Genomic DNA, 24617 nt, shown 5'->3' with positions numbered 1-24617 from the left:
TATGCCTAAATATAACTACCGGTACAAAGACCACTGATTGTGCAAATAAACTAAAGTCATGTTCAGTCCGAGTAATAAATATTGTTGTTGTTGGTCCAATCCACCGTAATTTCGTGTCGATCGAACAGAAACTAAAACCTTAGTTGTTGTTGTGCAGGAAGGTCAAGTGCTTTATTCGACGTTGATGACCACATTATAGCGAATTTTGTTACATTTGATAGCATGAAGAAAATATTCTTAATAGTATTAACAAACTAGAAGAATAAATCTCTCGTAGGCTCAACAGCATACTGAATCTTAATATCGAAAGCAAATATTGCTGAACAGCAGGAACATCTACAGCTAAATAATGAGACAAAATATGAACTTTACACCATAAAAACAACTGCAGGAATGAATTGTAGATTAGACTAATATTCGTAGCAGGAAATCCACTGCACACAAACTTATCCTTTTTGTCATTAGCGTCACTATTACAGCAGTACGGCACTTATGTCAATCAAATCCGTTTACTTAGAGAGTCCAACATTGTCTTTCACAGATTAATGCTTATTTTGTGGACTCCTCCAGATGTAAAGACATGATGTGCCTTCAATCTTTTCTTCTCTAAATCTATGTGAGTGTCAAATGAAGTGAGGTCGTAGTGAGCAGTAACGTCTTGGTGATGAATGGTTTAAATATTTTAACAATTATGTATCTTAAGTGTGTATGAATCCACTTCATCCAATTTAAAAACATGTTTTCATGATCATTTGCATATTTGCCTTTAAACCTTTCAAAATACGCCCAAATCTGCACTGATTCAGGTAAATAAACAGTAGCCCAATGGGACTCTAGACCAGGGCTATTCATCTACATAATGAAGAGGGCCGCAGTTTTAAGAGCCAAAGGGCTTATTGGCCTGACGTCAAAATTTGGATGTCTCTTTAGAAAGTGCCTCCGCAGGTTATATTCCTTTGAGACGGCGTTTACTTATTTACAAAGTCAACACATCAACTTTCACACGGCACTGTCAATAAATTCATTAATCTGCCCTCGCAACTCGTTTCCAGCTAGACAAATAGTTTACAGCATGAAGAAACAGAAGCTAAGTTTTTTTGATGATTGAGGTTACTTCTTTTAAAAAAAAATTATTCCGTAGTTTAATTTCTTTATACGTTTCCTTTATTTAAATGTGTAAAACTGAAAATATAAACATTAAAAAAGTATATTGTCCATTGTGAATTTACATAAATAATGTCCATTGAGTGTGTTCCATAAATAAAATAGAAGGTTTAATGTTAATACACACAGCAAACATTGCACACATGTGGCTCCACACAATTAAACCTAAGGTGTAGCTTTATCGCTCTCTCCTGATCAAATTCAGCGCCACATGTATTTAACCAGTTTTGATCGGCAGAGTTAAACAGCCAAAAACAACACGACCACTAATACAAAAAACATCACAAAGTCAGCAATTTCAATAAATGAATACTTTGTTAGTTAGTTAGTTGCTGTTAGAAGTCAGATTTTCGCACTTTATTTCGATATTTTTCACGGTCGATAGCAGAGATGGGAATCTTTGGGCACCTCACGATTTGATTACGATTCAGGATCTACGATTAGATTAAAATCAAGTATTGATACATCTTTAATATATGTATATTAAAGCAGTTTTACATTTCTTTTTGTTTCACTAATAAGCGTTTATTACTTGCAAAAAACAGTGCATTTGTAATAAGAAACAGTTAAATTAATACCCATTACATTTATTAAATTAATGGAAATGTGTGCCCTATAATTAAGGAACTGGTTGGATCTCTCGGTGAAGTGGCTCGCTGCAGTCAACCAAATTTTAGAACATTCTGCATTAATTTAATAACAATAAATAAATCGATTATCGACCATGTCCGAATTGCGATGCATCTAAAAATCGATTATTTCACCCACCTCTAGTCGATAGTGCCATCTTCTTCTATTTACATGCTGCTGCTTTATTGTGACACATATGCTTTGCTGTTGCCCCCTACGGGGTGGCGGGATTACTAAATACATGTACAACTCCGTTTTGAATGGTTTCATCAAGCCTAGTTGGGTGTTGTTCGGCTGGCCAAATTAAAAGCTTTGGTGGGCTGGATGTGACCCGTGGGCGGCCAGTTGCTCTAGACCAGGGGTCCCCAAACTACGGTCCGCAGGCCGGATCCGGCCCCCCAGCATCCAAAATCCGGCCCACGGGAAGTCCCAAGTTAAATTTATTTTTTTATTTTTTTTTGTATTTAATTTTTAAAAAAATCTTTCCTTTCTAATCCATTTTCTACCGCTTGTTACTCTCGGGGTCTCCTAGCCGCTCAGGCAAATCATATTGTCTAAAAATGAATTTTCCCATCGATAACGTGACAATGTTAAATGTCAAAACGGATTAAAAAGACAATGTATATATATATATATATACAGCCCGGCCCCCGGCCAATTTTTTTTAACCCAATGCGTCCCATGAGTCAAAAAGTTTGGGGACCTCTGCTCTAGACCATCGCCTGAAACTCGGAAATGCCTCCAGGTCACGTGATTGCAACCCAGAAATCGTGTTGGTACATTGATGTTACTGTTATTGTGAATGGGGCAGGTATGCTCTGCTGTTGTTCGCAGCTTGACGCGTAAAGAAGCGAGTCACTTGAGGCTGTTAAAAAAAAGAAAGAGCGCCTCTCCTGTTGCGACTGTTATTGTGTTTGTACATTGATGTTACATTGATGATGTCGTTCACAACAACACCAGCAGATGAGATGTGTTGTGGGTCTATGGATTGTTCTTGATAGCTTTAGCTTTGTAATTTAGTCGCTATATCAAGAGACCGCCTTGACATTGTTTAGTTTAGCTACATGCTGGAGCCTATCCCAGCTGCATTCGGAAAGTGGGGTACACCCTGGACAAGTCACCACCTCATCGCAGGGCCAATACAGATAGACGGACAACCTTCACACACTAGGGCTAATTTAGTGTTAAAAATCAACCTATCTCCAGGTGCATGTCTTTGGAGATGGGCGGAAGCCAGAGTACCCGGAGGGAACCCACGGAGTCATGGGGAGAACATGCAAACTCCACACAGAAAGATCCCGAGCACGGGGAAATAGTGGAGTTCCCATTGGCTGACTTTTATTTACGTTTATCTAATTATCCGTCGTCATGTCTTTCATAGTGATTGTGAACGATAGGCAAAGTTCCCAAAAAAGTGCAGTTCCCCTTTAAGGCTCTCTTCACACGAAGGGACCATTTTGGATAGGCTGACCATACGTCGTCTTTTCCCCGGACATGTCCTCTTTTGCGGGGTTTCTTAAATGCCTCAAATGTCCGGCATTTTGAATTAGGGTTGCGTGTATTTTCAATGTACGTTCAGGGTTAAGTTAAGAAGGGGTTAAAAAAAAAACTGAAGGTGTGCGCACGTAGACACATTCGTGAGAGAGGGGCAGAGACACAGAGCGAGAGAGCTAGTGCGTGGAGAGAGACATGAGAACAACAAATGCCGAAACGTAAATGCAACTTCACGGACGATTTGCGGGAAAAGTATTCGTGTTTTCGTCCTGGCCGTGACACATGGGAAGCAGAATGCACTGTGTGCAAAGCAGGAATGTATATATCTGTGGCAAATAAAGGGGCCAAAGATCTACAAGCCCATATCGACACTAAAAAGCACAAAACAGCTGTGCAGGGCGAGAGCTCGTCTGCTGTTTTTTGTTTAAATTTAATTAACTTGTTTTGAGGCATTATTTGTGTTTGGATTATTTACAAGGGGTTATTTTGAATATTTCTACCTCTGCACTTTTTTTTCCAAAACTGTGAATGTTACAGAATATAAGTGTGACTTATTTTGTTATACTGTCAAGCAGTGTTGGCGTTAACGCACTTTTTGTGTCTTTTTAACGCATTGAAATCAGAAAGGACGGAGATTATTTATTTTTTAAATTTTTTTTTTACCATTTGTGACCCACAGCTAATGTTTTAAAGGCCCACGGCACATTCTAAAAATACTATTAAAATAAACAAAAACATAACAAAAGTGAAATAAAAAAGCTTAAAGGTGAAATGTAATTTATAAAAAATTGCAATGTTGACTAATAATACAAAGCTGTTTTTTTTCTTCTTTCAAACGGTCATTGCTCAAAACATAATATTGAATCAAAATCAATGTTATTATGAATTATTGACCTATCAAAGGTTCCGATTACTTCACATCAAATATTCCACTTTGAAAAATATTTTTGGTGGAAGATTTTGCATATTTTGTGTGTTTGCCATTAAAAACATAGTTTTGTTTGACAAAAAAGGGTGGAAAACAAACAAAAAAAACAACATAAAAAAAACTAAAACATTTTGAAATGAGGAATAGATCTGAAGTTGATGTAGACTCCAGAGATTTAAGCGTTAAATATAAAATGTATGTATGCATCATTTCATGACCCAAGCAAAACACTTTTTACACTTTTATACTGAAATAAATACACCTACAACTTATTAAATAAAAACATAGAAAAAAACTACCAGCAGCGGTATTGTTTAGATCCATGAAGGAAAGAAGAAATTGAATGAATGTTTATAACTGAATACATTTACATATGTATACACATTTGTCTTATTTTGTATTATCTTTTTTAATGAATTAAGTAACGTTTATGACAACCTTTTTCCAAAACACAATATAGAATGTGAGATATAACAGGATAATGCATACATTTGTCATTTGTTTTCAAAACGCTTACAAAAAAGTGGGACCCCATTTTTATGACTTGATGGGGTCCCTGGGACCCCATTTTGAAAATTCCTAGCGCCAACACTGCTGTCAACAGAGGAGAAAAAATGCTTTATTTAAAAAAATATATTATTTATAAAGCAAGTTCGAGTATCATTGGCAAATTTTCACCTAGTCCCGGCCTTAGCACGCATATATGTGTCCTCTTTTTGGGATTTCAGAATATGGTCAGCCTAATTTTGGATGAAGGCGCAGAATGACAGACGTAAAGTACCATTAGAGAGGAAAAACAAGTTAACTTTATATGCTTAATTTTGTATCATTGTATCCATTAAACCATACCCAATTGTATTTATAATGTGAAAAGTATGTGAAAGTACCGTCTAAACATCACAAATGCCACAAATTCAGTCAGCCATTGCCGAATACCTTTGGCTATTTCCGGAGATTGACGTCACTGTAGTGACGCTTCTGAACTCTGACCATAGTATCGGATCAGTCATACTGGAAATATGCAAAAAATAAAAAGAGATGTTCTGTCTATCATTAACAATCCTTATATAAGACATGTACACATATGCCTTTGTGTTTTTATGCATCCTAAGTCAGAAATAAATCAATCAATAAAAAGTCTGCTAACAATGGAGTCGATGAGGGCTCTCTATTTCGCCCACAAAACTCCCTAAATAACCATCCAAAACCTGCAAACAATACTCTATTTACATTTCGTGACCTGATTATTAACCAAATGTTAGTAATTTTGTTATTATAAGCGCTAACGCAGACAAAGTATTTTTAGTATTCATAACCAAGAGCTAACTATAGTTTATGCTGCACTGGACTCAAGGAAATACTTTAATATAATTATAAAATAAAACTGAAGATGGTAGTAATGCAACATATATGTATGCAAACTGCCGTAAAACTGTAAGAAGAAGACATTTATGCAACACTGAGGTGGCGACTTGGTGTACAAGCTGAAATAGGCTTCAGCAACCCCCGCGATCCCGAAGGGGATGTTACGGCTCAGACCCCTGCCGTCTGTGCGCACCTGGGGACACGCCCACGGCCGCGCAAACCCAGGGACGCGCCGCGCGCATCTCCGCCCTGCAGCAGCCACCAGCTGCAATCACTCACCGGAGAGCTGCACACCTGGGACTGATGAGGGCGAGCCGCATAAAGGGACCAGTGAACCCAAGGATCGGCGCGGGAACTTAGTTTTCTCATGGTGACCCGTAAGCGAAGCTTTAGCTCTCTCTCCTTGTTTTCCTCTCCGTGCCTTAACCCCCCCTGTCTTCTTCCGTGTCCCTGCAGTACCCTCCGTCGCCTGGACAGTGAGCTGTGCGCCTCACTTTTCCCTGGATCTCCCCCCTGTGTTTTTGGACTGCATTCCTCGTTCCTGACTCCTCGCTCGCCCCTGGACTTGACGCCCCTCTCAGCCCCACGGACCCCCGCTTGTATCCCGGATCACCTGCCTGCCCCCTGGACTTCCTCTTCTCTCGTTCAACACTTTGGTAACACACACTTCAGTTAAATTACACACATAATCTTACACCACACACTCATTACCTTTTGGATCTAGTTCACACTCCATTTTCCTAAATTTATTATATTAGTATTGTTTGTTATTATTATATATATTGAATATATATAAATATAAAAATGTGTCTGGGGGCCTGTATATCTATTTTTAGGAAAACTAATACAAAACCTCACAATAAAGTCTGATTGAATGCTAAAAATGTTATGAGAGACCGCCTTAAAAACGGAATGGAATTGTATTTTTTTCTATGAACGATAAAACCCTGAATATTGACAACATATGAACGTCACACCCCCTATCGATCGACATATTTTACAATCAAGCCAAATGCAACAAAAATGCAACAAACACAGCGAAATATGAACGTGTAAGGGTAAAAAAACAAAAAACATCTACAATCTGATATATTTGATATATCACTAAGCTTTAGAACTTTCTTGTAAAAATCTCCTTCCGCGTCTGTCCCTGACACCCGCATTTCAGGCTCTGGAAACACTCTGTGGAAACGCTCCCCACCCACACTGCTTGGTGCCTCGTCTGACCTGCTGTGACGTAGATTACCATAGTAACTAGTAGGGTTGTACGGTATACAGGTATTAGTATAGTACCGCAATATTTTTTGTTAAAATAAAGCCAATAATGCAATTTTGTCTGGTCCCCTTTATTTAGAAAAGTATCGAAAAGTACCGAAAAGTATCGAAATATAATTGGTATCAGGACAACACTAGTCACTAAAATATCATGCAAAAGCGCAGATTCAAACCATTGAAATACTTTGTATAGTTCAAGACTTACGGTCATTTGAAAAAATCACTGCACATCATAATGGCAGCTACACTTTCCATCTTAAAAATCTAAAAAAAATATTTGGGAATGTCCGGAGGGCCAGATTGAAAAGTTTAACGGGCCGCATGTGGCCCCCAAGCCTTAATTTGCCCAGGTCTGTTCTAGATTATAAATCATGCCGCTCATCTGGATATAAGGAGCATTTAGCCATTAATCTAGAACTTTTTCATCTGAGACATTCAGTTTATACGCGGCGATGAAGACAAACACACTACAACAGGAGACTCAGCAGCAACTTTTCTAACCCTTCGTCGTGTGGAAAAATGTTTTTTTCCCATCTAAACGTGAAGGTATAGACATCAGTTTCCCGCAGTGTTTTGAGAGCCTCCGCCTAAACTAACGTTTTTAAAATATTATCTCTGTCCCCAAGCAAACGCATACACTCAGTGTCATACGCATGCCAAAATACTGGGAGCGCTGTAGCCTAGGACTTTAAGACCATTTTAGCCAATCAGAAACATCCAAAACTTAATTTCCAGAGGCGGCATATAGCAAAAATGGTGGGTCACGGCAAGAAAGAATTATATACGTGGACTGACAGAGAAGTAGAGCTACTTTTAAGCATCGTTTTGGAGTTTAAAGTTAACAAAACTCAACAAAGTGTTGACTGGGAAACTTGCCAGTCCAAATATGGTGACATTCTTACCCTATTTTGGAGCGGTACGGACTTGGAAGGACATCTGAGGAATTTCCTCATCGGAAAGAGAACATCACAAAAACAACTATCGGCACTAAACTGAAAGCGATTCGTGGACAGTACGGACAAGCAGCGGTAGAGTTGTTTTGCTGTACTTCGAACTATGCGAGCAGATCTGGAGCGGTTCTCCATCAACTACATCCATTCAATTTGGAATAGAAACATCAGATATTGACACAAGCTCTCACAGGAGTTGGGATTCTCCATTCACCCTTGACAGCCTGGTCACAGACAAAGATATGCTGAATGATGTACAAGAGCAGCAAGATTCCAATGGGAGCAATCCACAATCTTCTGTGGTGAAAGAGAGAAAAGCTATACTTCAGGTATGTGGGCGCTAACTTCATTGCTAGGAAGTAATATTGTTAAAAGGCAGATAGATTTTGTATATCTGGGGCATCAAAACATTTTTATATGAACTGCACTGCAATTACAAATGCTCTCAGATTAGGGCTGGGTGATATATCGAATATACTCGATATATCGCGGGTTTGTCTCTGTGCGATATAGAAAATGACTATATTGTGATATTCGAGTATACGTTCTCACGCAGTTGCTTTTAGCTGCGGGCCTTACACTACAGGCTCTTCTCACTCTTTCTTGTCTCTCCTTCTCAAGGAGACATAAAACAAGCGCACCTTCTTACATACGTCACATACTGTTGCGCGTGTAACGTCATACGCCCTCGCGGAGCAGTGAGGCAGAGATGTGGCTAACGTTAGCTGTGGTGCGAGCGGTGCGGTGTGAGTGGTAATACGAGAGAAAGAAGGTGCGAATCTGGTAACAAATGGAGGAGGAATTAATTCCCAAGAAAAACAGCAGGGGGTCCATCGTCTTGCGGTGGTTTGGCTTCACGCGGGAAGATGTTGAACAGAATACCGTAATATGTCAAGTATGCGGCAAAAGCGTTGCTACAAAAATTAGCACCACTGCTAATGTGTAGCATAATTTGAAAAGTCACCCGCTAGAGAATGAGGAGTGCTTGAAACTCCGCATGTCAACATCTCCGTTCGGTGCCACACCCACAAAATGCCCAAGCAACCATTTCCAGATCAACACCGTATGAAACAAATAGTCAACAACAGAAGGAGATAACGTCCGCAAGAACCTACCACATAGCGAAGGACATACACTATTTGGTTTCCTATTATGCAGCTCATTTTTATTTGACAGTTATTGAAATATCTTGTGTGACATCATGCACAAAAGTGCACTTTATATGTTTTAAACTATTGTGGTGGCGTTCTGTACAAAAAGTGCACTTGAATTTAGTGTTGTTTTGATATGTCATCTTAGTGACATCATGCACAAAAGTGCACTAATAGCTTTTTTTTAAATGTCTCTGACAATCTTGCACTTTATGTTTTGAAATGACATGCATTTTTGTGCCACTGCTTAATAACTGTTTAATAAATACAGTTTTGGTAAATTGACTTAGTTGTGATTTCCCTCTCTGTATGAAAGTTTAAAATGAGCATATATAAATGCAGTATGAACAAGAATGTTCATACTGGTGTGATTATATGCTTCAAGTGTTAATTCAAGGCTAAGGCAAAATATAGAGGTATACAGTATATTGTGTATCGTGACATGGCCTAAAAATATTGAGATATTAATAATAGGTCATATCGCCCAGCCCTATCTCAGATGACCACTTTCAACAATGTGGAATCATATTTTGCCCATTTGTTTTAATATTATCATTGTTTGACAACAGTGTGACAAAAATACTTGCTTTGGAATCAGAAGTCAAGCATATATTAAAGTTCAGCTGTTTTAGATGTATTTAAATAGGGTTGTATTAAAAATGCTTTGAGTAGTTTCTTGTAATAAATAATATTGAGTTAAGTAAAACTACAGTCGCATTAAATGTTTTTTTTTCTGTCAAAATTAAAATACTTCGAAGTGCTCTATTGACATACATTGTTTCCCGACGTTGTTGAGGGCCATTTGACATGTTGTAAATAACATGTCACTATCTTACACCTGTGCTAAAGTGGGTTTATCCCAAATAATGTATTCATGATTATTGAATGTAATTTTGTAAAAATCCTTATAAAAATGATTTATTTTTTTTCAATAGGCAAAACTCAACAGCCACAAGCACGACAGACTAAAACGAAAACTTCCAATCGAGACAAAGTTGCTGAATGCAGTAAAAGAAGACGTCCAGATAAAGAAGAGACTTGTGGACATGATGGAGACATCAGAGAAGCGATCGACTGACAATTTAGACAAACTAAAATCAAATTACTAAGTCAAAATATTGACTTACTAATAATGACATACTTAGTATCTTAGGTAACTAGGACTGTTTTGTGTTTTGTTTATACTTTATAGAAAAAATATCGAGATATATATCGTATATCGCCATTCTGCAAATGGAGCGGAAAACACAACCAAAAATTGTAGGCTTCTTTATTTCTCTAATATTTTTATTTATTATAAGATATTGTTATTTGGTTATTTTTTAATAAAAAGTGTGTTCAATGTAATCAGAGTCTGTAGTCTATTGTCCCCCCCAGGCTGTGGTGGCAGCGATGAGGTGGAGACATGATGGCGTCAGGCCGAGTTACACTGTTCCTTCCTTCCACCCACCCACCCACCCCCTTCCCTCACATCATATCAATCGTCATCACAGTGAAAGCAGACATCGTACAGTAAGCTATGGGTTTATATGATTATAGTTTGTATTTCTCGTTTATCACTTAGCAATACTGCTACGTGATGCTTAGTGGTTCACTAAAGCTGGATCTGTTTAGCAGTTTCTAAAACTTGTAGCTCACCCTCCTTATACTAAGGATAAAAAATATAAGGTTCTGTACCATCATTTGGCCCAAAGTAATCGTTATTGGCTCTCACAAAGTCGGTATTATTTTCTTTGTTGTTGGGGATGGAGGGATCTGCAGTTCCTACCTCTACGTCACGCGAAGACGTGACTGGCTAGCTCATTATATCTCAAAATGGCTTGGGAATCTCCATGAGATTGATATTATTGTGATCATATCTATTTACTCGTAAAATTTGTAAGTCTTTCGGTGTCATATGTAACTGATTTGGGTCGGAACAATGATTAGACTTTTTCCACTGTTCTCAGCTTTATTTCTCTTCCTTCAAACCTGCGGGCGACAATCAGACAATGTCGGTATCCCGTCTTTCTTTGGCTTACGCCTGGAATCTGAACTTAAAACTAGGGGACAACACAGGTAAACATATTCACATTCTTGGTACACACATTCATTAATTAAAGACCTAATTTTACCGAAAAACAAACAAAAGGTCAGTGGGATCGTCCGACCGAGACTCCCCCTCAGCCATGTAAAACTTTTCTGTGAGGGAAATAAGGGAGGGGCAACACAACCCAGGAGAACTACAGGAGCTCAGGAGGGACAAAAAGATATCAAACCGCGCTCTCACAGGCGAGCAGAGAAGAGAACTATTTGAAGATAAAATTCACAAACAAAATATAATAATAACAAAGGTGTATTTTAACTAAATCAGATACAGTGTATATGATAATAACTTCAATATAGAGGCAACTTGTTTTTCCACTCTACTGGTACTTTATGTTGAATAGGAATATGCCGTGCAGCCAGAATCCATGCACCTTTTTTCACTCAAGCACATGGGAGAATAGGGCCCTGAATAAAATGCAAAGTTGTCAGGGAACTCTCAAAAATGTGCATGTTATTGACCCAAATACAAATTCACAATGGTAAATGTCTCTTTGTATTGCACTGTTAAAGATAAAATACAGACAGAAGTTAGACTGGTGACTGTGCTAAATATTCTAAAGATTTGAAATAAGCATGTCTGAAAATGTTACTTTTTACAAGTACTCCATACTAGCACAAGCACTAGCTACTTAAGCGCTGCACTTCAAGTGTCGTCTGATTAGTTTAAGAAAACAGCTCCAGGGGAGGTTTTTTTCTGTTGTTCAAGCTGACCACATGGAAACAATTAAATGGGGTTCTGTCCTAAAGAAGTGTGCTCCTCTTATACCACTGCAAGTCACTGCTTTACAACAATGACTTTTACCTCATTGCACTTTTTTAATTTGCAAGTGCATTCTCCCCTAAATTTGACTAATTATAACTAATAATACTTTATAATTCCCTTAGAAACACAACATATGAATATGATAACTAACAGTCAAACCCTTATCTACTTTCAAAACTAATCCACAATAACAACATCCTGGTTTTTGAAAAAAACGAAACTTCATGCAGGCTTGAGCTTTGGAATCCATAACAATCGTCTGGCCTGTGCTTCTGGGAACATAAGCAGAGTGAAAGCACTGGGGGAACTCGAGTACTTACGAGAACCATGACGCAATAAAAACTCTGGTATTTGAACGGGAAAATTACCTCTTACAAAACTGAGGAGCAAAGACAGACCCTGTTGGTCACATGTTCACATGGATTTCCTCCTACTTTGGAGTCTTTGTATTAATTTCTATTATAAAATTTGTCGGTTATCATTATCACTCTGTGTGGCCTGACACACCTTTTTCAAGCATGACAATCATGCCAAAGAAGACAAATGAAGACACTTGTGAAATCAGGTGTGAAGTGAGTGAAGCCTTGTATGATTGGCCTAATGTAAATACAGTGGTAGTACCTCAACTAAAAGTACCAGTAGAAAGGAAAAACAAGTCATCTCTATATTGAAGCTAAAAATGAAGTGGCAAGAATGTGTAGGATAAACACATTCAAAAGTTGTAATCATATTTATCACTACATATATATATATATATATATATATATATATATATATATATATATATATATATATATATATATATATATATCAGAATCAGAAATACTTTATTACTCCCCGAGGGGAAATAAAAAAATTTAAAAAAAATATATATACATGTGTATATATATATATATATATATATATATATATATATATATATATATATATATATATATATATATATATATATATATATATATATATATATATCATACTTGCCAACCCTCCCGGTTTTACCGGGAGACTCCCGGAATTCAGCGCCTCTCCCGATAACCTCCCGGAAGAAATTTTCTCCCGATAAACTCCCGGAATTCAGCCGGAGCTGGAGGCCACGCCCCCTCCAGCTCCATGCGGACCTGAGTGGGGACAGCGGCGACAGTCTGTTTTCACGGCCGCTTTCCCACGATACAAACAGCGTGCCTGCCCAATCACGTTATAACTGTAGAATGATCGAGGGCGAGTTCTTGGTTTCTTATGTGGGTTTATTGTTAGGCAGTTTCATTAACGTCCTTCCAGCGCGGTAACAACACACAACAGCAGTCACGTTTTCGTCTACCGTAAAGCAGTTCGTCTGCCGTAAACAGAAATGTTGTGACACTCTTAAACAGGACAATTCTGAAATTCAAGTGTTTCTTTTATTTATATGTATAATAAAATAAATATATATAGCCAGAATTCACTGAAAGTCAAGTATTTCATATATATATATATATATATATATATATATATATATATATATATATATATATATATATACATATATATATATATACATATATATATATATATATATGTATATACATATATATATATACATATATACATACATATATATATATATACATATATATATACATATATATATATATGTATATATATATGTATATATAGTATATACACATATATATATATATACATATATATATATATATATATATATATGTATATACATATATATATATACATATATATATACATATATATATATATACATATATATATACATATATATATATATACATATATATATACATATATATATATATACATATATATATACATATATATATATATATATATATATATATATATATATATATATATATATATATATATATATATATATATATATATATATATATATATATATATATATATGAAATACTCGAGTTGGTGAATTCTAGCTGTAAATATACTCCTCCCCTCTTAACCACGCCCCCTGCCACACCCCCGCCTCACCCCCGACCACGCCCCAATAATATTCTGGTCATGATATGTGGGTTTTGGATGGTTATTCAGAGGGCTTTGTGGGTGGAAAAGAGAACTCCCATTGACTTAATTGTTTGCGGACATTTTATTTATTTACAACTTAGGATGCATAAAACAAAAACGTACGTGTTCATGTCTTACATAGGGATTGTGAATGATAGACAGCACATCTCTTTCTAATTTTTGCATATTTCCAGTATGGCTAATCTGATAACATTAACGTGCATTCCCATTAAGAAACGACATACTCCGATCTAAACATATATAAATCTATAAATATTTAATAGTGCACATTGGAGCTACAAGTTATGCTTTTTCTTAGTGTCTCTCAGAGTCATCATTGCATACTCAGAGGAAATGGTGTTTTCATGGAGCGTTCAAGGACTGCTGACCAGAATAGGACACAATGCCCGCCAGAAAAACCCCCCAAAAACAATAATAACAATAGTGTCATGACCTCCCTGACAGTGGTGTTGTTTTTCCCCGTGTGTGTGGTATTTAAGTTCTGTACAGTGCTCTTAATTTGTAATGTCACTTCCCGAGTCTGCCACTGAGCGCTAGAAATCAAGCAGTATTTTTAATAAAACTACCCAAAGTGTCCACCTTTTTCCTTGCTGACACTAAATGTATGTGGTCTACAACAGCACCAGTCATCAGGAGCAGTATTGCTGCCTGTAGGATGCAGAGGTGAAATGGAGAGCGACACTTTTTATTACAAATTTGTGAGTATTGAAGCGATCCAAATAGTATGCTATTGTAATCTTTGGTCTGGTAAGCTAAACAGAATAGTCAGAATAGTAGGCAGGCAAAAACTCAACCGGCACTTTTTTAAAGTCTCGTCTCTCGTTTCAACACGTCGGCATTAGCTCTCTTTTTCCCACCAGTCACACATTCCCAGCATTCATAATAATAGTGGTACACCTCACATCCGGTCTAACTGTGGTAAAAAGAAAAGGTCTCGAAAAATATCTTACACTATAAAAATGTTGAATAATGTTCCTATCAAATTTTTACTACATCTTGTATTTGAGATTGTTTATAGGGTTAGGCGAAATAAGTGCTCAACTTCAGCCTAAATTCTTTCAGTCTGTAAAATTATCAATGTATGAATGTAAAACTGTTTGTTTATTTTGTTGACCACTGTCCGAAGAAATAATAAACTAATTAACTAACTAAAATTACAGTAAAAGGATCAATGATAACCTTTGCGCAGCTTGCCAGCTTAAATATGCAGCCTGCATGGTAGTTTCAAGCAACAAATAGTAAATGACCATGTTGTTTTTGTTACGTGGAGGGCCCCAATGACTAGCTTTGCCGTGGACCCCCAAATGATGAAACACGCCCCTGCCCACAGGCAACCACATTACCTCAATTGTGTTACGTAATGTGGGTGAGGCGGGTGTACATGCTAGTGATGGTAACTCACATTAATAGAGTAGATAAGGGCAGCAATTCCAAGGGGAAGGCAGCAGCACAACATGGTGAAAATGGAATAGCACCGGTAGTCGTTGACGGGGTTAGCCAACGGGCCTCGGGTCACAAACACCGTGGGCTGGACAGTGACCGTGCCCGGCTGGGGTGGATACTGCTGACCTGGCGTGTACTGCTGCTGTCCATACACAGCACTGCCATATGGTGGTGGATAGGGAGCATCCTGTTTGTCACACAAAAGATAATTAAATCACTTCCATGAGTCAGCCTTACACCAACAAACGAAAGTTAACTTTCAAAAGACATCACGTGACCTTACAAATTCAAACTTCATTAAAAATCTTTGTTCACACTTGTCATGTGATGAGAGAGGAAAATAAATTAACTTCTATATCATTATTACCACTTGTAATATTTGTATGTATTTTAAACACCAACAGTTTAGGTAAATAAGCTACATGAACAACACAGGTACTTTAACACAATTTACTTGTACTGTACATGATCAATTTGATCGAGCAATCAATTTGTTTATTTTCATATCTAAGGACAACATTAGATAATTTATTATTAAACAAAATAAAATAAATATTTAATTGTTAGCTGCTTACCTGCGACTGAGGAGGATAACCATATCCAGGCTGAGAGTATCCCTGCGTAGGTAGAGGGTAACCCGGCCCAGGCTGAGGGTTTCCTGGGTACGGGTTGTCCTGGTAGGGCGGAAGGGGCGCCTGGCCCATGGAAGACTTCTCTGTCGGCCATTCCTTGGGAGGGGCACTGGGGTCCATAACGGTTTGCTTTCTTGACCACGCGTTGCAACAACAAAAAACAACAACCTTGAAGGTGTATAATTGTTTTTTTTTTTTTAAAATATATTTACCACTTTTTATCGGTCAAAATTTGACTGGCTGTTACTCGGAGAGTTGACTAACTGAAAGGGGCGTCGATTTTCTTAATAGGATGGTGTGCTGTTCAGTTCTCTGAATTAACGACCAAGTTTCCTCTACAGACTTTCAAAATAAAAGCAATACCAACCGGCGATGGGCGCCCTCTTGTGTTTTATAGAATGTTTGGATAATGATAACACGTTATGATACAGAGCCACAAGCACCAAAGCCTTGGTGTTACTATAAAATTATAAACTATATACTACAAAACTTAACATATATTTACTAAGGATTCAAGATGAAAAATGTGTAATTATGGGTAACTTGGGGATACAGGTAACTTGGGGATACAGCCAAAATTACAACGGATCACTAAGATAAATCACTTATATCTGATTATAATCTGAATTATTATTATTAAGACAACATCAGAACATCATGTATTATAAACATCACGTCGAGAACTGTTTCCGACTTTTTTTGTTAGCAGCCTGCTGTTGTTGAGCTTGACAATATTCTCTCGCTCATCAAGAACACGCCAACGAGGAGGGAGAAGAAGATGGCGATGAGATGGGGCCCTTATATCATAAACAATTTATGGCTGCACTGTCCTGTACACTCACACAATACAGATGTTGACTGTGTGCTACTGACCTTGACAAATATTATTTACCCACAAAAAGTGGAAAGGCAGCAGTGTAGTCATGACTTGATAGCAAACCTATAACTTAAACTATTTTACTTTATATATTTGACGTATTTATTTATATTTTTTAAGTTGAATATTTACTTCAGTAGGCTGTCCTTAGTTTGATTCTGATTTTTTAAAAACTGCATTTTAACTACTGTGCAGCACTTTGTGAAACTCAGTTGTTGTTTTTTAAATTGTATAGTGGACTGGATTGGACTAATGTGTAGTCCACTAGATGGAGCCCAAGTACCATTATTTGCTTTGTGTTTGTTCCATATACTGCAGTAACTGGGCAGGCACGTTTTTAATTCAATGCAAGTTTTTAAGCTGTTTATTGAGAATACAAAAAATACACACGGCTCTCATTTTGTGCAATGAAGCCTTGAATGAGCAGCAGTCACTAAAAAATACTGTAAGTAAGTTGGTGTTTTGCTGCCATCTGTTAACCAGATGTTTTTGATTCAGCCATCCCATTTAAACACAAGAATACAACAGTTTTGCGTGCAATTTTAATGATTCTTTAATAACAGAAACATGACAGAGATTCTGTGTTTTTAAACCCCAGCATCCACCATATTGCTAAATGAAGCTAAAACGATCATAAATTATTAACTCTTAACATGTATGGCTACTTCTATTTGACATTAACATATGCACATTGTTAGGCTGCTTACAGTAACTTACGTCTAGCTCAACTTTTTTTCTATACACAAAGACACAACTACAAATAGTAGTGTGAGACATTTGACACAACCTATTTAAAGGATTTTTGGTACTATGTTTGTGGAAAAGGTTGACTTGAATGACATGGAGTAATATTACATGTGTGTACAAGGGTGTTCGCGTCCAACTGTGTATGGAAGAGCGGGCAGTTTTCTGGTACAAATAAATCACAAAAGACCGCCACATCTTACAACTTCCTGTTGTTTCCTGTAACAATGAAAAAGCCTCTGCTTGGGTCTCAAATGCTGCAGCTTCCTCAGAATCTGACTTCTGCGAGTCATTGTATTCTTGTCAACTTCTAGCAATCACAGGCACGACCTGCAGACAAATAGTAAGACATTTTTTATTACACATTTTTATACTTTACTACAGGAGTTCTTAACCTTTTTTACCTCAGGGGCCAACTTTTCCACTACAGAGTGGCCCAGGACCGACTCAAATGATAACACTGAATTAATAATCTTATTTTAGACTTTATTTGTATTCTATAATTATATAACCCTAATCCTAATCCTAATTTACAGTTTAACAGGATAAACAATGTCGAATGAAAGCGTGTATAAATCACAAAGATTATTATCAAGGCTTAGGTCAGGCTGTTAAGAAAAATAAGTACTAATCAAATACACTGCAAAAGAAGAGACTCAAAAACATACAATTACTCAGTGCGAAAATACATAAATTGAACTAAATTCAATGTATCCATCCATCCATTTTATACAGCTTGTCCCTCTTTGGGGTCTCGGGGGGTGCTGTAGCCTATCTCAGCTGCATTTGGGTGGAAGGTGGGGTACACCCTGGACAAGTCGCCACCTCATCGCAGGGCCAACACAGATAGACAGACAACATTCACACTCACATTCACACACTAGGGCCAATTTAGTGTTGCCAATCAACCGATCCTCAGGTGCATGTTTTTGGAGGTGGGAGGAAGCCGCAGTACCCGGAGGGAACCCACGCAGTCCCGGGGACAACATGCAAACTCCACACAGAAAGATCCCGAGCCCGGGATTGAACTTAGGACTTCTCAGGACCTTCTTATTGTGAGGCACATGCACTAACCCCTGTGCCACCGGTAGTGTGTGAATGTGAGTGTGAAAGTTGTCTGTCTATCTGTGTTGGCCCTGTGATGAGGTGGCGACTTGTCCAGGGTGTACCCCGCCTTCCGCCCGAATGCAGCTGAGATAGGCTCCAGCGCCCCCCGCGACCCCGAAAGGGACAAGCGGTAGAAAATGGATGGATAGATGGGTAGTTGTGCACATGTGTATGGTAGCTGTGCACACATTACCTTGGTCGGCAAGCATTGCCTGAGTATTGCTTTCTGCCCTCCTCCTGCGGTGAAATGAGCACACAACAGGAAACACAACATTTAGTTTGTAGCTGTTATACACTTTGCAAATTATATGCAAGTGTTAGACTCCAAGTATTACCTTTTGTCCTGCTTGAACTTGCACCTGCAGTGGCCACCTGAGCCAAGAGAAATAACAATTGTATGACAGTCCGTGTCCAGAAGTGAAAATAATTGCATATTATGCATCATATCTTACTGAAAAGGATGGTAATGCCAATGAGACAAAGGACAGCTGCCAAAATCAGACCTCCGACACGCAGTCTGTGGTAGTCTGTGAAAACACATCTGGGTTTCCATCAGATGATACAGAAACATACCGTAGAGTTGTATATAATATTGTTTACAATGAAGGTTGAATCAATTTTAGTGCAAAGGTACTTTCAGAAATAATTTAGGTACTGCTTGTCTGTGGGACTTTCCATTAAACCTGTACATTTTTATTTTTACTGGCATCTCAAAATTATTACTCGTATACTGTAGTATTCTTTCAAAATGTTGTTCAGTTCATAAAAACATGTTTAAATAAGATAAAAAGTATGTGTTACTTGTAGGGCTGAGTACCTTTTCACCTTTCACATGTGAACCGATACTATGCCAATACCTGTACTCAAACTGTACAAATTTTTGGTACTTTTGTGTGTTAATAAAAGATAATTGTTTGATAATAACATATTTTTAATGTAACATTTACAAGTGAGCTGTTTAAGATAAATGTGCTGCCCAGTTGTCATATATTGTTTTACTATAACATTTCTAAATCTCATTTGCAAGTATTACATGGTAGACTTCGTATGCAGTTGCAATGCTAAGACGTTAGATGACAGTGGTGTATAGGCTACAGCAGTGATGGGCAAGCTACTTGGAAAATGTAGAAAGCTAAGCTACAAGTTACTCTCAATTAAATGTAGCTTCGCTGCAGGGGAAGCTATCCCCAGAGAATTGTAGCAACCTTCACTACAAGCTACACATCAAAAGTAGCTTGCTACGTCAAAGCTACATTTAACGGCATTAAATATATGGCCCGCATGTATAATATCAATGCTGATGCAACTGAGAGTGTACAAGTGGAACCAATAAGGGTCCATTACTATAAACCATGGGTGTCAAACTCTGGCCCGCGGGATTTCACTTGGCCCTTGAGGCGATATCAAATTAACACTAGAGTTGGCCCGCCGATTATATACACCGGTGGTGCCGCGGTAACACAGCATTCACTGCTAATTTTCATACTTGCCAACCCTCCCGGGAGACTCCCAAATTTCAGTGCCCCTCCCGAAAATCGTCACGTCCGCTGGTGGTAGCAGGGGTGTATTTTGTAGCGTCCCGGAAGAGTTAGTACTGCAAAGAGTTCTGGGTATTTGTTCTGTTGTGTTTATGTTGTGTTACGGTGCGGATGTTCTCCCGAAATGTGTCTGTCATTCTTGTTTGGTGTGGATTCACAGTGTGGCGTATATTGCTAACAGTGTTAAAGTTGGTTAGACGGCGTGGCGAAGTTGGTAGAGTGGCCGTGCCAGCAATCGGAGGGTTGCTGGTTACTGGGGTTCAATCCCCACCTTCTACCATCCTAGTCACGTCTGTTGTGTCCTTGGGCAAGACACTTCACCCTTGCTCCTGATGGGTGCTGGTTAGCGCCTTGCATGGCTGCTCCCGCCAACAGTGTGTGAATGTGTGTGTGAATGGGTGAATGTGGAAATACTGTCAAAGCGCTTTGAGTACCTTGAAGGTAGAAAAGCGCTATACAAGTATAACCCATTTATCATTTATTTATACGGCCACCCTCAGTGTAACGTGTATCGCTGTTGATCAAGTGTGCATTGCATTCACGTGTGTGTGCGTACAGAAGCCGCACATATCTTGTGACTGGGCCGGCACGTTGTTAGAATGGATGAAAAGCGGACGTGACGACAGCTCGTAGAGGACGTTAAAGGCAGTGCTTTTAAGGCACGCCCCCAAGACTGTGGTCCGGGTGGACTACGAGATATAATGACTGATGAACACCTTCGTTCGATAATGAAGGTTGCCTCAGCTCAAAAGCCTGAGCCCCGACATTAATGAACTAGCATCCAAGAAAAGGTGCCAGGTATCTGGCTTGGGCACATCAGATTAGATCAGTGTGTTGCAAACTGAGCAGTTTAAAGTCCTGAATGGTTGGTTTATTCATTGTTATTTTATTTTCAAATTTATTAGCCTGTGGAAAAAGTTAATGTTGATATTTACCTCAGAAGGCTGCAAATAGAAAAGAGGCATTACATTTTTATTTAAATTGTATTTGATATGCCATTGATATTTTTTAATTATTATTATTATTTGAAACTCGATTTTGCATGTCACTATAAAGTTATATAAGCCCTGCTTTTTCAATATTCAATGCAAAACTTGTTTGGGTCCCTATTAAAAGGTTAATTTGTTCAACATTGGTCCGCGGCTTTGTTCAGTTTTAAATTTTGGCACTGGAGACACCCTACAACTACCTCTAGGGGTCCCCGCACCCCAATATGTATTTATGTTGTTTGCCTTTTCTTTAGTCCACTCCTATAATGTTATTCATTTTCTCTACTTACAGTAAAAAAACAATATCTATCTACATGTGTATCTTGACATAAAAACAATGACTTGTTTGGGAACAGTTAATGGTTATGTGCAGTAAAACGTTTCATGAACTCAATTCCCCTTAATGTGTGTTCCTATATTTGTGTTCCACGTATTCGATGAAGAGAACAGTTATGATTTTGGTTTACAGAATAAACAATTAAAAACGTTTTGGGCATTGGTTTTTGCTATACACATACATTTGTCTAAATATGGCCAAGGACACACATTATCGTGGGTTTCCTGCATGTCATCTTCATTACTAAAAGAAAAATGTAATCTGCGGGAGAGAATTCCTTCGCCTTTTTCGAGTATGTTTTTTTTTGAGTCGTCAGCTTGAAGCATACTTCTGTCTCTGACTCCTTCTTCATCATGTGACATAATTGCGTGTCTGTTATGATTTTGCTTACTAGTTTGGACGCCTTATCTTGCCTCTGATTGGCCAGTCAGTAATGTTTCGCCCTAACCTTAGCCAATTGTGACTCATCATGCAAACACCAACCAATCATCATGGATTTTCTCCATATGTATGAATGTTTTCTTATTTATCCAGGTCATTGTATTTTCTCAATATTTTTCTCTCTTTGTAGCTTGTAGCTTAGACCCACGTAGGTACCTAGCTACGTGGGTCTAAAAGTAGCTAAGCTACAGGAAAAGCTACTTGTTAAAAAAGTAGCTAAACTAATGCCAGTCTACTGAAAAATGTAGTTAAGCTTCATAGTTTAGCTACATGTAGCTTGTTACTGCCCATCACTAGGCTAAAGTGTGTTGCCAAGCTAAGAAGTAGTCTTTGCCAGGAAGTTGGATGTGCCAGTTTCGTCTTATGGTGCACCCTACAAAGTGTTTATACTGTAAGTATTGCACTTTTTACACACTTGCTGTTTAATTGTAATGTGCATCTTAGTTGTAGTTTAAATTTACAAATTTGAAGGTGTTGAAATTGCCATGTAAAATCACTAATACTAATCAGTAGCATGTATATAGCAAAGCCAATTTTAATTAGCATCAATCTAGCACATTTTGGAAGAGTGGAGCCTTACTTTACGTTTGAGCATTTTCTATGATGCATTATCTGAGTGCTGTACACTGCTCCAATACTTACACATCTCATCGTATTTCTCACTCGTCCATCAAGACCCCAATGATAAACATGATCCATTCCATAAGATTATAAATAATGATAATTCAAACGAGTAGATAGAAAAACATCAATTACCAAAGGTAAATGGGTCATCTTCAGCTGTAATGACAAAAAACAAAATTTGTTTAAAGTTATTAGTACTGTATGAGTGTCAGGTATAATTACATACATAAGCATCCAAATACCAAACAGTGACAAGATAAGGTCAACAGTACAAAGTAAGACACGTACGCTCCATGGCCTAGTTTGGTTCCCTCACTAATGATTGACCATCAATGGACACTGCAGGGTGCATTTTCTGCATATTAACACGACCATATAGGGGTCCCCTTTTGTAATTTAACCGTTTAAACCTTCACATAAAGTTAGTGGACAAAAATGAAATAATTGATAAAAAAATCAAGTAAACTTACAATTATTTTCTTCAGCAAACGCCAGGGAGACGACTGCAAAAGATCAAAGAGAGAAGCACAAATTAGTTTCAGATTAATCACAGGGGTGATGTGGATTAATTTTGAATAATTACGATCCAATACAAATCATTTGAATCTATATCCGTTGTTTCATTTTGCACGATCAAAGAGACTCAAGAAAGAAGAAGGATGTGAGCAAACAAGTGTGTTAGTAATTGCTATGAAGAGGAAAAGGGGTAGGGATTAATAAACTCATCTTCTTCCTACTCCTTTTTGGACATGTTGTCATTAGAAAATGGAAATGCAGTATGTGAAACATGTGCTGTATTATATTGTAACTATGAAGGTTCGAAATAAACTTAAACCATAATAACCCTAACTTTAATGTGTTTATTCAACACCTTTAATATCATGTTCATGTTTTGCTATGCAAACGTTCATCCACATTAATGTGGACCTGACTTGTTACTCTTTATGTGTTAATAATGTGCTATTTTAAGCCGGGAGTGCTTCTGTGAAAAGACAAGTCTTTTTCCTGCAGGTCGACTGTTCCGTCACGTATTTTGTTTTATTTACATTTCCTATTAAAAGGGCCCAACGTGCTGTTTAACGTCTTCCATATTGACTTGTTTCATTCTGCAGCCTGTCACTACTGAATCAACTGCCCATTAATGCATGTGCGACAGTAACACTACTTGGACTAACTGCCCTAAATAGTTTCTTGTCGATATAAATGTTGATATCATTTAAGAATTTGCAATACAGTCAAACCGCAACTTAAGACTGTTTTGAGACAAGAGGTGTCTCACAACTAATTGTTATGCTTTAAATTGCATGCAAACATTTGAGTTACAAGCATTCCAACATGAAAATCTAATTTCCCCTCGGGGATGAATAAAGTACTATCTAATCTATTCTAATCTAATCAAATGTCACAGTGAAACCTGTAAAATCTGCAAAAAATATCCGGTCTTACTCGCTAGCATCAGCTTACAGCTCGGGATCGATATAACCTTGTTTTCCAAGCATAGGATGGAAGAACATGCATGTGAAGGACAGTGCTGAGAAGAAGTGGGTGATATTCAGTGAATTCAAGAAATAAATAATCAAAAACATGACAGAGCATGTCGCCAACTTGGCAAAGCAATTTGAGCATATCACTGCTAGTCTGCAACATATTGACGCAGAATGAGTATAACACCAGTCAACAATTTTAAAATAATATCAAAAGAGGAGACATTTAACCATGAAAATATAGAAAAGCTACTGATGGTGTTTTTGATGGAGAAGCAGTTAAAAGAAGATACCATAGAAGTCCACTCTACAAAGTAAATACTGTACATTATTATACCATTTCTTCACAAAACTACTGTAGTTGTTTGTTGTACATTCTATTTTGTTTTTATACAATATTTTTAATATAAAAGTTTTTGTTTTTAAAAAGGTATGTTGTGCTGTTTGGGGGGTCGCAAGCACCAATTAAATAGTTTTCAATTAATTTAATAGGTAAACGTTTATTCGAGATACAATTGTTTTGAGTTAAGTGCTCCGT

At 37.7% G+C, this 24617-nt stretch overlaps 2 protein-coding genes across 2 annotated transcripts in view; both read right to left on the bottom strand.

Annotated features, from left to right (window-relative positions):
* Positions 1-16246, bottom strand: part of si:dkey-33i11.9 (synapse differentiation-inducing gene protein 1-like) — a 42852-nt gene extending 26606 nt beyond the window's left edge. Inside the window, exons 1-2 of the mRNA XM_062063532.1 lie at positions 15882-16246; positions 15266-15493 (exon numbers count right to left, since the gene is read on the bottom strand). Of these exons, the coding sequence (XP_061919516.1) occupies positions 15266-15493; positions 15882-16058 (405 nt within the window). The 5' untranslated portion in view covers positions 16059-16246. The remainder of the gene's footprint in view (positions 1-15265; positions 15494-15881) is intronic.
* A 1097-nt stretch (positions 16247-17343) lies between these two features.
* The window catches only part of fxyd3 (FXYD domain containing ion transport regulator 3), a 36802-nt gene continuing 29528 nt past the window's right edge, over positions 17344-24617 (bottom strand). The window contains exons 3-8 of the mRNA XM_062063530.1: positions 23066-23098; positions 22728-22751; positions 19119-19193; positions 19002-19038; positions 18860-18903; positions 17344-17889 (exon numbers count right to left, since the gene is read on the bottom strand). Of these exons, the coding sequence (XP_061919514.1) occupies positions 17870-17889; positions 18860-18903; positions 19002-19038; positions 19119-19193; positions 22728-22751; positions 23066-23098 (233 nt within the window). The 3' untranslated portion in view covers positions 17344-17869. The remainder of the gene's footprint in view (positions 17890-18859; positions 18904-19001; positions 19039-19118; positions 19194-22727; positions 22752-23065; positions 23099-24617) is intronic.

Source organism: Entelurus aequoreus, linkage group LG11 (genome assembly GCF_033978785.1).
Source record: "Entelurus aequoreus isolate RoL-2023_Sb linkage group LG11, RoL_Eaeq_v1.1, whole genome shotgun sequence".
Lineage (NCBI taxonomy): Eukaryota > Metazoa > Chordata > Actinopteri > Syngnathiformes > Syngnathidae > Entelurus > Entelurus aequoreus.
This window is presented reverse-complemented; position numbering and strand designations above follow the sequence as displayed.